Source organism: Barbus barbus (genome assembly GCF_936440315.1).
Source record: "Barbus barbus genome assembly, chromosome: 1".
Taxonomy (NCBI): domain Eukaryota; kingdom Metazoa; phylum Chordata; class Actinopteri; order Cypriniformes; family Cyprinidae; genus Barbus; species Barbus barbus.
Window position 1 is genome coordinate 5,130,992 of NC_136729.1, and position 14,451 is coordinate 5,145,442.

A 14,451-nucleotide genomic window follows, 5' to 3' on the forward strand; every position below is an offset into this window, starting at 1 on the left:
TCTTGGTTTATTTGAAGTTTGTTATTTAATTATTTATTTCTTTATTTTGTGAGGTTAGTAGGGAGGTGGGTGCCATTTATTTTGAATCATACTTTGTTTCTCCTGTTTATGCTAGCAAGGGAGTAAGCTTATTTTGTTGTACTTTGGTTTTCTTTGTTTTTAGTTTAGGTAGTATGATTAATGAGGAGTAAGATTGATTATGTTTGTTATTTTGGCTATACCCTCTTCTGAACTTGATACCTCTATTTTTCTTTTGCCTAAATTGTAAATAAAACTACTTTCTTGAATGAGATCACTATGTGGTTATTGTGAAACAACTCTGGGTCTGGAGACGGGGTGGCTTTATGCTGTTGCACATTCATTTCACCACCATCCACTTTTTACTGTTTCATTCCTCCCCTAGACCAATCAGGAAATCGTAACAGAAAATGGGGGCTCGTCCCTTTGTTGATTTGTAGTATCACAAACTTGTCTTCGTGTGTGACAACTCTTTCAGGTAAGTGTTTATTCTTTTTGCATTGTTCACATTTGTTTGCCTGGCTGATTCACTTTTGATGAGGGAGGAGTAGTCTGTGTAGAATATGGAATTTGATCTAGTTTCGTTCACATTATATCCTTCTTGGGAAGTATATAATCGTTGCCGAAAAAAAAGATTTAATTGAAATAGCAGATTTTTTTCATATTAATATTCCAAAAGAAGCGAGTAAACAGGTAATCAAGGAGGAATTATTTGAAGAGCTAGTTAAAGTTGGCGTTCTAGTACCACCAGGTGAGGAGGGTATTGTTGGGGTAGAGTCCGATGCTGTGGTGGAGTCTGCAGTTTCTGATTCTAATCCTAATAGGGAGCCCAAAGATACTTATTCTGAGCCATTACTAGCCATTAAGTTAAAGGAGATTGAATTGAAGCTAAAACAAGAAGAATGTGAGGCAGAGCGTATTAAGTTACGTATGGTAGAAGTGAAAGGAGATCGTGATATCGAACTGCGTAAGTTAGAGATAGAAGCTTTAAAGCTGCAAAGGCCCATTCCATTGCCTCAATCCAGATTACCTTCTGTGTCAGTGAAAATGCCAGAAGTGGATTCTGCTCAAAACTCAAGGTATAACTCCTATGATTCCCCGTTTGACTCCCCTCCTGATTTTGATGTAGGTAAATTTATTCGTTTGGTGCCGTCATTTAGAGAAACTGAGGTAGACTCATATTTTACAGCATTCGAGCGGATAGCTGCTAAGCTGCGATGGCCTAAAGACATGTGGGTTCTACTTTTGCAAAGTAATTTTGTAGGGAAGGCGCAAGAGGTCTCAGCTGCATTGCCAATTGAGCAAGCTCTCGATTACGATGTAGTTAAGACGGCGGTTTTGAGAGCATACGAATTAGTGCCTGAGGCGTATCGTCAGAAATTTCGATCACATGTGAAATCAGCCAGACAGACATATGTTGAATTTGCCAGAGAGAAGAAAACACTATTTGATAAGTGGTGTCTTTCCAGTGGGATCACAACCTTTGAGCAGCTTCAGGAGTTGATCCTGCTGGAAGATTTTAAAACGTGTGCACCAGAAAACGTTGTTGTATATCTTAACGAACAAAAAGTGCAGGTTCTAGCTGACGCTGCTATTGCAGCCGATGAATTTGTGTTAACCCATCGAAATGTGTTTTCAGGAATCCGATCGTACAAAAGCCAGTCTTCCATGGGGGGAAGCTCTGAAGTTTTCCGATCACCTAGTCGTAATACTAACACCGGTCAAGACTATAGTTCACGACGTAAATTGAGTCCTAAACGTGCAGGTGATGGGCGAGCATGTTTTTTTTGCCTTGACCCCAATCACTTAATTTCGGAATGTAAGGCGTGGAAGCAAAAAAATTCTGCTTCCAAGTCCAAAAGTGTGGCGCTTGTGCAATCTGTTCCAAAAGCATATGATGTGAATGCTACCACTTATCAGCCATTTATTTGTACTGGTACTGTCTCTCTTTCATGTGAGTCAGAGGAACGACAGTTAAGGATTCTAAGGGATACTGGGGCTGCACAGTCTTTTATTTTAGAAGACAGGCTTCCTTTTTCTGTTGAGTCGTATACAGGTACTGATGTGCTAGTTCGTGGTTTTGGAATGGTTTGTGTCAATGTTCCTCTTCATCAAGTGTATTTGAAGTCGGAACTTGTTACTGGTTTAGTGACGCTGGGGGTATGTTCACAGTTACCTGTAGATGGAGTTGATTTCATTCTAGGAAATGATCTTGCCGGTGGCAAAGTCTTTCCTCGTCCTATTGTTACTCATGAACCTGTTGCTACTGAAGTATCTGAACTTGCGACTCGATATCGATCTGTGTTCCCTGCCTGTGCTGTAACACGAGCTCAGTCACTGAAATTTGGTGATGTTTCAGATCTTTCAGATACTGTGTTGTTTTCTCAACCTGAGGATATAGAGAGGGGGACAAAAGTTACATCTAAGGTTGAGTTAGAAAACATTGAATCCCCTAAATTACCGAAAATCACATTGAAAATAGGTAAGGTGGAGTTAGCTGCTGCACAGATTACTGATCCTTCCCTGGCTACTTGTAGAGATGCTGTAGTAGACTTCACTCAAGTACCTAAAGCTAGAATAGCATATTTTTGGGAAGAGGGAATTCTGATGCGTAAGTGGAAACCTCTGCATTGTGATGCAAAGTGGCAAGAGGTTCGTCAGATTGTCTTACCCACTGATTATCAACATCATGTACTAGAGTTAGCTCATGAGAATGTTTTAGCAGGACACTTGGGAGTAACAAAAACATTCCATCGAATCAGCAGATATTTTTTTTGGCCTGGTTTGAAGTCTGCAGTTTCTACATTTGTTCGCTCATGTCATACATGCCAGTTAGTGGGGAAACCAAATCAGACCATTCCAGTAGCTCCTCTAAAACCGATTCCTGTTCTTCATGAACCGTTTGAAAGGCTGCTTGTAGATTGTGTAGGTCCCTTACCCAAGTCTAAATCTGGGCATCAGTATATTTTAACCATCATGTGCACTGCGACTCGCTATCCAGAAGCAATTCCTCTCCGCACGATAAAAGCTAAATCTGTGGTTAAAGAGATAATTCGCTTCTGTTCTCTCTTTGGTTTGCCTAAGGTTATTCAATCTGACCAGGGCTCTAATTTCACATCAAAAGTGTTTTCACAGATGTTGAGTGAATTGGGAGTTAAACATCAATTGGCGAGTGCATACCATCCAGAGTCTCAGGGTGCATTGGAAAGATTTCACCAGACTCTTAAAACTATGCTCCGAAGATTTTGTACAGAGACTGGTAGAGATTGGGTGGAAGGTCTACCTTTAATGATGTTTGCAATAAGAGAAAGTGTTCAAGAGTCACTCGGATTCAGCCCTGCAGAATTGGTGTTTGGCCATACCGTGAGAGGCCCACTAAGGTTACTGAGTGAACAGTTGCTTGCACAGTCTTCTGCACCTGTATCTGTACTTGAGTACGTGACTTCTTTCAGGGAACGTCTTCACCAAGCTTGTCAGTTAGCTCTGACTCATCTGGTGGAGTCTCAAGCGAAGATGAAAACTCGTTTTGACCACAAAAAAGTGAAGCGTGAGTTTCAGCCAGGTGAATCCGTTCTGGCCCTACTTCCTGTGCCTGGAACAGCCTTGCAAGCTAAGTTCTCTGGCCCATACATCATTGAGAGAAAACTTAGCGATACTAATTATGTTGTTTGCACTCCTGAGCGGCGACGTAAGAGCAGAGTGTGTCATGTAAACATGTTGAAAACATACACCATAAGAAATGCAAACCTAGATGTTCCTGTTAAACCTGTGTCTGCAGCAGTTCTGTTACCTATTGATTGTTTGGAGGAGGATGGATTGATAGCCAAAGATGCTCAAACTTTGTGTGCCCGCTTGCAGAATTCAGTTATTCTGAGTGATCTGCAATCCTATCTCTCCTACTTAGCAGAAAAACAGAGTAAAGCAGTTAGTTCCTTCCCAGACTACCTTGCTGTGTCACGATATTGATGTAGGAGATAGCCAGCCCATTAAGCAACATCCATATAGAATAAATCCAAAGAAACGAGTCGTCATGAAATCTGAGGTAACATATTTGTTAGAGCATGGTTTTGCAACTCGTAGTCAAAGTCCATGGAGTTCACCATGCATTCTAGTGCCGAAGCCTGACTCTACATTCAGATTCTGTACTGACTATCGTAAAGTTAATGCTGTGACCAGACCAGACTCTTTTCCTCTTCCAAGAATGGAAGATTGTGTTGACAAAGTTGGTGCTGCTCATTATGTTACTAAATTAGATCTACTAAAAGGGTACTGGCAGGTCCCGCTGACTTCTCGTGCTTCTGAAATATCTGCATTTGTCACACCTGATTCATTTCTACAATACTCGGTCATGGCTTTTGGCATGCGAAATGCACCAGCTACGTTCCAGCGGCTACTGAACAGAGTTTTGTCAGAAGTGACCAATGTTGAGGTATATTTGGATGATGTTGTGATATATTCTAACACCTGGGAGGAACACCTTGAGAAGTTAAATGTTGTTTTTGAACGGTTGAGGAGAGCATCTCTGACTCTGAATTTGGCTAAATGCGAATTTGCCAAAGCAACAGTTACTTATCTTGGTAAATGTGTTGGCCAAGGACAAGTAAGACCTATCGAAGCCAAGATAGCTGCCATTGTTGAGTTTCCCAAGCCCACTAATAAACGTGAGTTGCGCCGTTTTTTAGGAATGAGTGGCTACTACCGCAGCTTTTGCAAGAATTTTGCTGCTATTGTTTCTCCTCTCACTGATCTTTTGAGTGCATCCAGGAAGTTTGTGTGGACTTCAGAGTGCATGGATTCATTCAGTGCTGCCAAAGATCTTCTCTGTACTGCACCTGTTCTCTCTGCTCCTAATTTCTCACGGCCTTTCAAACTACAGGTGGATGCCAGCGCTGCAGGAGCCGGAGCAGTCTTGATTCAGGAGGATGGCGCAGGAATTGACCATCCTGTATCTTTTTTCTCAAAGAAATTCACTAAGTGTCAGCGAAATTACAGTGTAATTGAGAAGGAAGCTTTAGCTCTGTTACTATCCCTTCAAAATTTTGAAGTTTATCTGGGTGGAAGTGATAGCCCCATTTTGGTTTACACTGACCATAATCCATTGGTGTTCTTAACTCGCATGTCTAACACTAATCAACGTTTAATGCGGTGGTCTTTAATTGTGCAGGAATACCATCTTGACATCCGGCACAAGAAAGGAAGTGACAACATCATTGCCGATGCCCTGTCTAGAACTCATTCTTTAGACAGTTAATATGTTTTGATTAGTGAATTAGTATGTTGACTTATAACCAGTGGGTGGTTATAGTCTTTGGTGGCGGGGGTGTTACGTCCAGAGCCGTAAGGTTCTGTTTGTGTGTGTTCAGCTGTGCTGTCTCTCTTCATAGGAGAAGTGGTTCCACCTGATACAGATAATCAATGGCCTGCTGTGATTGGATGCTGGGAGTATTTAAACTGCAAACACCATCAGAGCTGTGTTGGTGGTGGCTTGACTGTGTGCAGCAGCAGCAATGAAGGACCCATCTTCAACCCCAGATCTGAGACTTTGTTGAAGCCAGTAGTGAACCGTGTATCTCTACCTTTTATTGTGTGTACTACTTGGTGAAGTAGTTTTCTTTTTAGTCTCTTTCTATTTCAATCCCTGATTGAGACTTTAAAGGCAGAAGTGAGTGTTACCTTTAATAGTTAATCATTGTTTGACTTAATGGATCATTTTCTCTTGGTTTATTTGAAGTTTGTTATTTAATTATTTATTTCTTTATTTTGTGAGGTTAGTAGGGAGGTGGGTGCCATTTATTTTGAATCATACTTTGTTTCTCCTGTTTATGCTAGCAAGGGAGTAAGCTTATTTTGTTGTACTTTGGTTTTCTTTGTTTTTAGTTTAGGTAGTATGATTAATGAGGAGTAAGATTGATTATGTTTGTTATTTTGGCTATACCCTCTTCTGAACTTGATACCTCTATTTTTCTTTTGCCTAAATTGTAAATAAAACTACTTTCTTGAATGAGATCACTATGTGGTTATTGTGAAACAACTCTGGGTCTGGAGACGGGGTGGCTTTATGCTGTTGCACATTCATTTCACCACCATCCACTTTTTACTGTTTCATTCCTCCCCTAGACCAATCAGGAAATCGTAACACTCAAAGAATCCTGAAAAAAAAAATCCTCAAAGAACACATCACGGCAACACTGATAATAATAATAATAATAATAAGAAGAAATGTTTCTTGAGCAACAAATCACCATATTAGAATGATTTCAGATTTCTAATGCCTGCAAAAAATGCCATCACTGTAATTAATTACATTTTAAAATGCATACAAGTTACATACAAATTAAAAAATTTAAAATTAAGGGCCGAAACCAAAAAACCTGGATGCACTTGGCTGAAAACCAAAACGTATTATGCTTTGTAATAATTATTTATAATTTTGTTAAATAATAAAAAGCAATGTTATAAGACTTTAATTTAACTAAATTTTAAATGACAGAATTTAAAAAGCAAGCCAATAATATAACCACACTGTGAACGAGTGGGTAGCATAATTTTACCAGCTCTGCCATGGTACAGCACAGTAGCGCTACTACAAAAAGGAACAGGTATACTACATAGAAATTTCCTGTCGGCGCGTTATTTTAGCGGACTTTGCTTTTCAGGTGAGCATGAGTGGTACACCAGAGAGTGTACATAAGCAGAATGCACATTCATAGAGCGCAGTCACAACGCACAGTGACGGCGGCTAGAGGGAGAGTGAAAGCCGAAAATTCCATTTGCAGCTGATAATTTTCGGTGACCGAAAATTCAGTGCATCCCTAATACAAACAGAAAACAGTTAAACTATAATATTAAAGTCACAATACTACTGTTTTGCTGTTTTTCTGGGGTTTTTTTATTTTACTGTATTTTAAAATAGTGGCCTTAGTGAGCAAAAGATACTTTTTTCAAAAACATTCAAAAATCTACACTCTTAAGTGGTAGTGTAAAATATTAAAATATTTAAAATATTAATATTGACAGGTCGCTTAAAGTCCTCAAAGGGTCGCTTGCTTTGAACTAAGAAAATGTAATTCTAAATGTACACATGATGAACATGCCTGGATGAGGATTTATGCATGCAGCTGGACTTAGAAGATCCACTCGCTCAGTCTTTTCATGTTGTTGTGGGTCACTGACTAATTTAATATTTTTTTTTTTTTGACCACGGATTTGCTGCAGCTTAACACCAGATTTAAAGGACGGCAAAGTAAAACGCTTTTACTGTCACCATGTCTCACACTGTTACGGAATTATGTAATTTCGTATAATGTTTTGAGTTTGTATATTGTTTGTATTTTTAATTTCCTTGTTATTGTTATTTCTTTGTGTGTTTATTTTGTTGTTTGTTTCAGGATTACGATGATTAGCTGTGAGCTGGCTCCACCCCTTTATGTGGGTTTAAAACAGTGCTTCCGTTTCCAGAAGACGAGTTGTTGCGATTCCGGGCCGGTCGCACTTCTCCTGTCTCCTCTCCAGCCGTCAGACCATTGTTGTAGCAGCTTATATGTTAGATACTTTTGTCTTTATTTTCAGTGGTGTTCTTTGTAGGGTTGACCTGCCCTTTTCTTTTGAAATTCCGTTCGTTCTGTTTTATTAGAGTATGGAGGATAAGTTGTTGTATTTTGATTTTGGATATTTTGAGGGAAGTTAGTTTGTCTAATTTATTTATTATCTGTTTTTGTTTGTTATTTTGGGCCTTGGGTTTTCCTGAAGATTATAACACCTATTGGTTTATTTTTTTGTTACTTTGTTGGACCACACTCAACTTTCATATTGTTCAATTTCTTTTATCTTAATATTCTTTTTATCTTAATTTCTTGATTTTTGTTGTTATTTGAATCTTTTGGGCCTGACGACTGGGCGTGGGAGTCATATTTATTTATTTATTTTTCTTTTGTTACGATTAAACCTAGACGAATCGTAATACACACACGCTCGGTCACAAACCTGAGGTGTGATTTGTCATGTAGGGTCAATTTGACCGAGCTTGATCTTCAATGGTAACAGCGCAGAAAGATGTGGGCCATATTAAAAGAGAGAGAAAAAAAAAAAAAGTGTGAAGCGCCAGGGTAGAATCTCTTACCTCATTTCCATACATCATTAGGTGGTGTGTGGTGATGAGCGCTTTGAAGACCACAACCCAGCTGCTGTTGGTGGTTCTTTCAAACAGAGTGTCGGCCAGCTGGGGCACGTTCACATTCATCTCATTGGTGCAGTGGATCAAGTCTGAAAACACACATGGGGCACATGTTAGAGCAACACGCATCACTGATTTACATCTCGAATTGTTCAAAGATCCCGCACAAGATGTTTCAATAAACATAGCAGGGCCCTTGCATTCCATGAAACACACATTAAAGGGGTCATATGATGCTTTTTTAAAGATCATTAGTTTGTGTATTTGGTGTAACAGAATGTCGACATGCTATTTTGTAAAAAAAAAAAAACAAAAAAAAAAAAAAAGTAAAATATTGTACATGTAGGTCCTCTATGCCTCACCTCTCTCAACCCTTAGTTTTATACAAAGTCCCTCTTTCCGACAAGCACAGTCTGCTCTGATTGGCCAGCTGGCACAGTGCATTGTGATTGGCCGAACACCACAAGCTGCGTCGGAAATGTAACCCCCCTTTCCATAATCGCGAGCTTCAGATTTCAAAATTAAAGACAGTTAATGTCCTTAGTTTTACCATCAGTTCAAGCCCGAGAGGGAAACAGAGTCGCGTGACAGACACAGAGATGATGCTCGTATGTGTTTGCAAACAAGCCGCGATTTAAGACGATTTCTGACGGGCTGTACACTCCACTGTGATGTGACCCTCCCTCTCTCTCTCTCTCTATCTCTCTCTCTCTCTCTCTCTCTCTCACACAAACCGCGATCAAGATAGCTGATGTGCTGTGATGTGACCCTGTCTCTCTCTCTTTCACATGTGCGCACACACACACACTAGGGTTGGGCGATGTCTAGAAAATTGGCATCGAACGATGTCTGCAGTGAAACATCGCGATGGACGATGACATCGGGGGCGGGGTGTGCCCGAAGCATAAATCTGTATTCAGAACGGCAAGGCAAACATAGCGATTGCCAACGGTGTTACAGTACATAAAATTTCACTTACCACATAAACAGTAAGGAGAGATGACTGAAGCTAGTCGCACACTGGATGAGAAGAGCAGCGTCGCGCCACATCTTTAAAATTCAAACATTTTCTATGAGCCAACGCACACCGTTGCTAGGCGTCACGCCATTCGTGATGCCTAGCAACGATTCAAAACAATGTAAAGACGTGGCGCGATGCGACACGACGCAGAGCTTCTCATCCAGTGTGCAACCAGCTTGAGACGATGGCGATTGATTTGCAGATCTTGAGCACAACTAACAAACATCTGATCTTGTAAAATGTGCGGTAAGTACTGCTGCTCCAGTGCGAGTACATGCGATCGTGAATCTCAAAAGTGAAAGTGAAACTAAAAAGCGATCACGCAAAAAGCAGTTTCAGTGCCAGGCATAATAGCGGCTCCATGATGCCCACAATTTAGGCTATATACAGTATAATTACCCAATGATATAACTGCGAGAGAAATTAGGCTACCGAAATATATATTTTCCTCCCATCATGTATTTATTCCTTTTTGGGGTCCCGTAGTAGGCTACACAGCATTTTCTTTCCGAACGCAGTACTGGGATGCGGCGGATTGCGGGGCTCAACATCGTGATGTCTATCAGCCATCGGCGATGGACGATGGCATCGTCTATCGGCCCAACCCTAACACACACACGATGCTCAAAACTCCGCATTTGAACAGTCAATAGCAAATACTTAAACTAATAACAAAACATAGCCTACTTACAGTCGCTGATTCAGAAGTGCCATATTGTCATAGTCAGAATTACCTCCTCTCCTAGGTTCATGAAACTGTCGTCCATAAAATGCGTTGCTGTTCTGTTGCAAGTAATCTTAGGGTGCTTTCACACCTGCCTCATTTAGTTCGGTTGAATCGCACTAGAGTTCGTTTTCCCTCTTGGTGCGTTTCGTTTGGGCAGATGAGAATGCAGCAATCGCACTCGGGTGCGCACCAAAAGCGGACCAAACAAGCGTACCGAGACCTCCTTGAAGAGGTGGTCTCGGCACGCTTTCAAACGTTTGTGGTGAGAACGCGATCTGACCTCAAACAGACCCACCTGCAAAAAGAACTGCGCATTTTTGGGCTAAACCAGCTGCCGTAGTCAGCTGCGCTGTGCATTATGGGATGAGGAAGTGTTTGTTGACAGATTGCAGTTTAGCATGGCAGGTCGCTGATAAACTTAGGGTTGTGAGGAGGTGCGGAGCCTCATAGAAATTTGTAATAATAATGTAACAGCAGTGTGCTGTCTGCTGCATTTTACTCCTGTCTTTGTTTACTTCCAGGAGCACCGTTGGAATTTTCCTGCACGCTCTTTCTGACCAATCGAAAAGCAGCTTTGGGAATGCGTTCAAACACACAAGTGAAGCGTATGTTGTCACGTGACTGTATTTTGGTTCGTTTCAGCTGGTTCAGACCAGAGCAAACAGTGTGGTGTGAAAAGGAACCAAAACGGCTAAAAATAGCTACAATGTATAATTTTTTGCCTTTGTTCCGGACCAAATGAACCGAACTACAGATGTGAAAGCACCCTTAATGCTTCCTATGCATCTACTTTCGGAAGGCCAAATAAAGTGCTTTTGCTTTCGCCAAGAAACACACAGCGTCTCCCTGACATGGTTGAATCAACACTACTGTGGTTACTGAAACCACGCCTTACGTAAAAATTTCCACATCGTGACGTAGACATGTGGGGGCGTGTTAGAATGAGCAGTTTTAGGGGGGCGTGGCAAAACCAAATCTCTCTTTGGTTTTGAGACTTTAGTCTTTACAACTTCAGGGATCTTATCTATGCACAATCAGCTTGTAACACTCCAAAGAGAAAGGAAAATTTGAAATCGCATCATATGACCCCTTTAAAGTAACTGCAGCAGGTGCTAATGGAAGATGATCTCAGTGAACTTATATCTCCCTGCACGCTACACAGAGGGTTAGACAGGCTTCTAACCCAGTCGTTCTGTTATGCAACACTCAGACAAGAAAAGATCCAAAGACCGTCACATCTTTAAATATGCAGCAGCATCCCGGTTTTGCTTCGCATCCAAAAGCAGCATCTCTTGGAACGCCATCAGAGACTCGAAAACTCTCGTTTCTGTTCTGTCCTGTTTGCATAATGAAGACATTCCTCCTACAGCCCATAGTGTTCTTTTTTGTTCTTCAAAGGCAAAATCTCTTTATCCTCTTCCCTTGAGAGAAACATCTTTTCACATATAGAGCAGGTAATGAGGGAGACGACGACTCCGTATCTGTTGCATTTTGGCCCTGTGGGCACGTCTGTTGTTCTAATAGGGAGTGCTAGTGGTAAGTAGTGCAGCTCCCAATTGGAGTCTGATGATGAATCACAAGGATCTGGCAAAAGAGACGGTACACTAGCATGGGCTATACATCTACAAAACACACTTACAGGATGCCAGTGAGGTACAAATGGCCTATAAATTGAGGATGCGTTGCACTACGCTGTACACATAAGGAGGAACTTTATAATAATTTTCATAGAATTCTGTGAAACACAGAAGTGGAATTTAACATTTACCTCAGTTGGCATTGACAGAGCAGTTATTTGATTGAGATTATTTTATTTGTTAAATACATATTGATTTCCAGGGAATGCACAATCTAATAAAACCTTGAATCCAATGTAAGTCACTTTGGAGTGAACAGAGTATCTTCAGAGTTTTTGAAATCAAATTTAAGGTGCTTTAAGAGCTGCACAAATAAAATTAAAACCATCTGTCCCAACATAAACCCATATTGTACAATCTCAAAATAAATCATGTATATCAAAGTATTTTAGTTAAACATGCTAGAGCACACATTCAACTGCAAAACCGGGTAACTTCAAGTTTAAAATACTCAAGACATGTTTTATTCAATCTTTACATGTGTACTAAAATTGATTCACATAACGCAGACCTGATGGTTATATCAGTGTGTGGACATCCAACATTGGATTTTGCTCATATGATAATATATTTAAATAAAAGCAGAAAATGTATTATTGTGCCGATAATGGTAAAATCTATACAATGTAACTAATATTTTATACCCATGACAGCGCAAGCCATCATAGTTTTTTGAAGTCTAATAATCTTATTAGACCGGATTGTAATTATTTTTCTGTAAAACCTCTTAAAGGCGGGGTATATAATTTTTCAAAAACACTTTAGAAAATTGAGTCGGGGAAGAGTACCAAAACAAACTTGTAGCCAATCAGCAGTAAGGGGCGTGTCTACTCATGATGTGGAGGAGAGGGCGTTCCGTGAACAGCTGAGCCGAACAACAGAAAGATAGAGATGGCAGATAAAAAACAAAAGAGGAAAACGTTTGTGGAACGATAAGGCAAGAAGTAGGACTCGTGTAAATATCAGATCAGCTTTCCAGCGCTGGAGAGAACTCAAGGAGCGGAAGGCCTGCAATCGGACGCCGAGGTTGCTTTGGTTCTTTTCAATAGGTTAGTAACACTGTCTCTACACCGGACGCGGCACGCCGCAACAGCTAAAGTCTGTCTGGACGTGATAAAGCGACCGTTGAAAATGATTTGAAATTTGTGTCAGCACGTCATAAATAGAACGCGGCAGCAGTTTTCTGTTGGAGATTTGTTTTGGGGAACCGCGCAGCATCCAGTGTAGACAGCATCACTGATTATAACGATCTAGAGGTCAACCATTAGAGGACATTACCGATAGCTAGGTTGGACCACAATTGCCAAAAGAGAAGAAAAAAAACTGTACTGAACCTGTACTATACTGTAAATGAATAAAATATTAATATTTATTTTTTGATCATTAGTTAAAGTTAGTTAATAAACTATGAACTAAGGTTAACAGAAGCAACTTTAAAATTTTAAAATGTATTAGCAAAAGTTAAAATTAGCACACTAACCAGATGGCCATCTTTAAAGGGGTCATATAATGCTACATGCACTTTTACAAGTTGTTTGAACTGAAATGTGTGTTGGCAGTGTGTGTACACAACCACCCTATAATGACAAAAATCCTCCCAGTGTTTTTTTAATCTACTAAAATCTTTACCCCTTTCTCAAGTCGAGCCGATCTCAAATGCCTGTCGTCTGCTCCACGATAGTTTGATCGACAGTTGCATTTTAGCACAGACTGCACTGGTGTCTTACCTCAGACCTGGCCTGAGTGAGCGGTCATCAGTTGTTTCACCGCCGGAGAAGATGTAATCAAGAATGACTCCTAAGCAATTGAGGTGTTTTGTTGTTGGATGTAATAATGAACATAGCAGTCGTCATTTACTCCCGTCATCTGAGCGGCTGAAGAGGATTACGTTTGGTTCTGAAGGGAACGCACTCTCGATCTACCTAAATGCGTCTGTTCACGCGAATCATTCGTGATCCAGCTTCACTTCCAGAAATGGTGAGTACAAGGTTTTTTTAAATGAATCTTTGCAAATCGCCTTTCCTAGTAATGTGCTAATTAGCAAGTTTCATGATGAATGCGGCTAAAGTAAACAGTCGCTGGTTGAGTGGCTCGAAAGAGAGGGGCGGGGTCAGCAGAGCTCATTAACATTTAAAGGAAAATGAGACAATACGGCTTGCTCTGACAAGAGCTGTTTTTGACAGGATAAAAAAAGGTGTTTTTTACACTACCAATGAAATTTTTTTACCAAACTATGTTACAGACTTTTCATTAAGACCCTAAAGAATAATATTAACTTGTGGAAAACGGGCATTATATGACCCCTTTAAATATCGACACAAAAGCCATAGCATTGAAATTACATACATATGGATATTGTATGTATACTCACATGCCATTTATCTAATCAAAATAACAACATATGGCAGTCCCACACCAGGCAAAGCACAGCGCCACGTCTAGGAAAACTTGCAGGTATCAGTTATCACACACACCAGACGAGTCGCGTTCGGTTCAAGCAGAGGAAACAGTTTATTTAAATCACCAAACAGAGCAAACTGAAAAAAAGAGAACACGCAATCTATATTATAGCTCTCTATATGAACACTTGCGTGGTTTGGTCGCATTTTTTAACCCTTTGAGGTGCTGCTAATGTGCACGTCCTCTCAGCTTTGATAGCAAACATACTGCTGTCCTTTCTCCACTAACGCAGCATCTAGTCAACAAATTACTTCGTATTGATATGAAAACTTGCACTACAGTATACTGTGTAAACACCGTTTCATTGTTGATGTTTTAAATCCGCGTCTTAAGTGTCCCCCTCTGTGCAGTACGCAGTGTCACGTGTCAAAACAAACAGAACGTGCTGTAAGGGATTTCTGCTTCTAGAGGCTGC

The 14,451-nt window shown here is 40.5% G+C and overlaps 1 protein-coding gene across 4 annotated transcripts in view; it reads right to left on the reverse strand.

Moving 5' to 3' along the window:
- LOC306874568 (phosphatidylinositol-binding clathrin assembly protein-like) overlaps positions 1 to 14,451 on the reverse strand; it is an 80,037-nt gene that overhangs the window by 46,343 nt on the left and 19,243 nt on the right. For all 4 annotated transcript variants that reach the window (XM_079424714.1, XM_079424712.1, XM_079424713.1 and 1 more), the window contains exon 2: positions 8,138 to 8,280. In XM_079424714.1, coding sequence (XP_079280840.1) covers positions 8,138 to 8,280 — 143 coding nt within the window. The remainder of the gene's footprint in view (positions 1 to 8,137; positions 8,281 to 14,451) is intronic.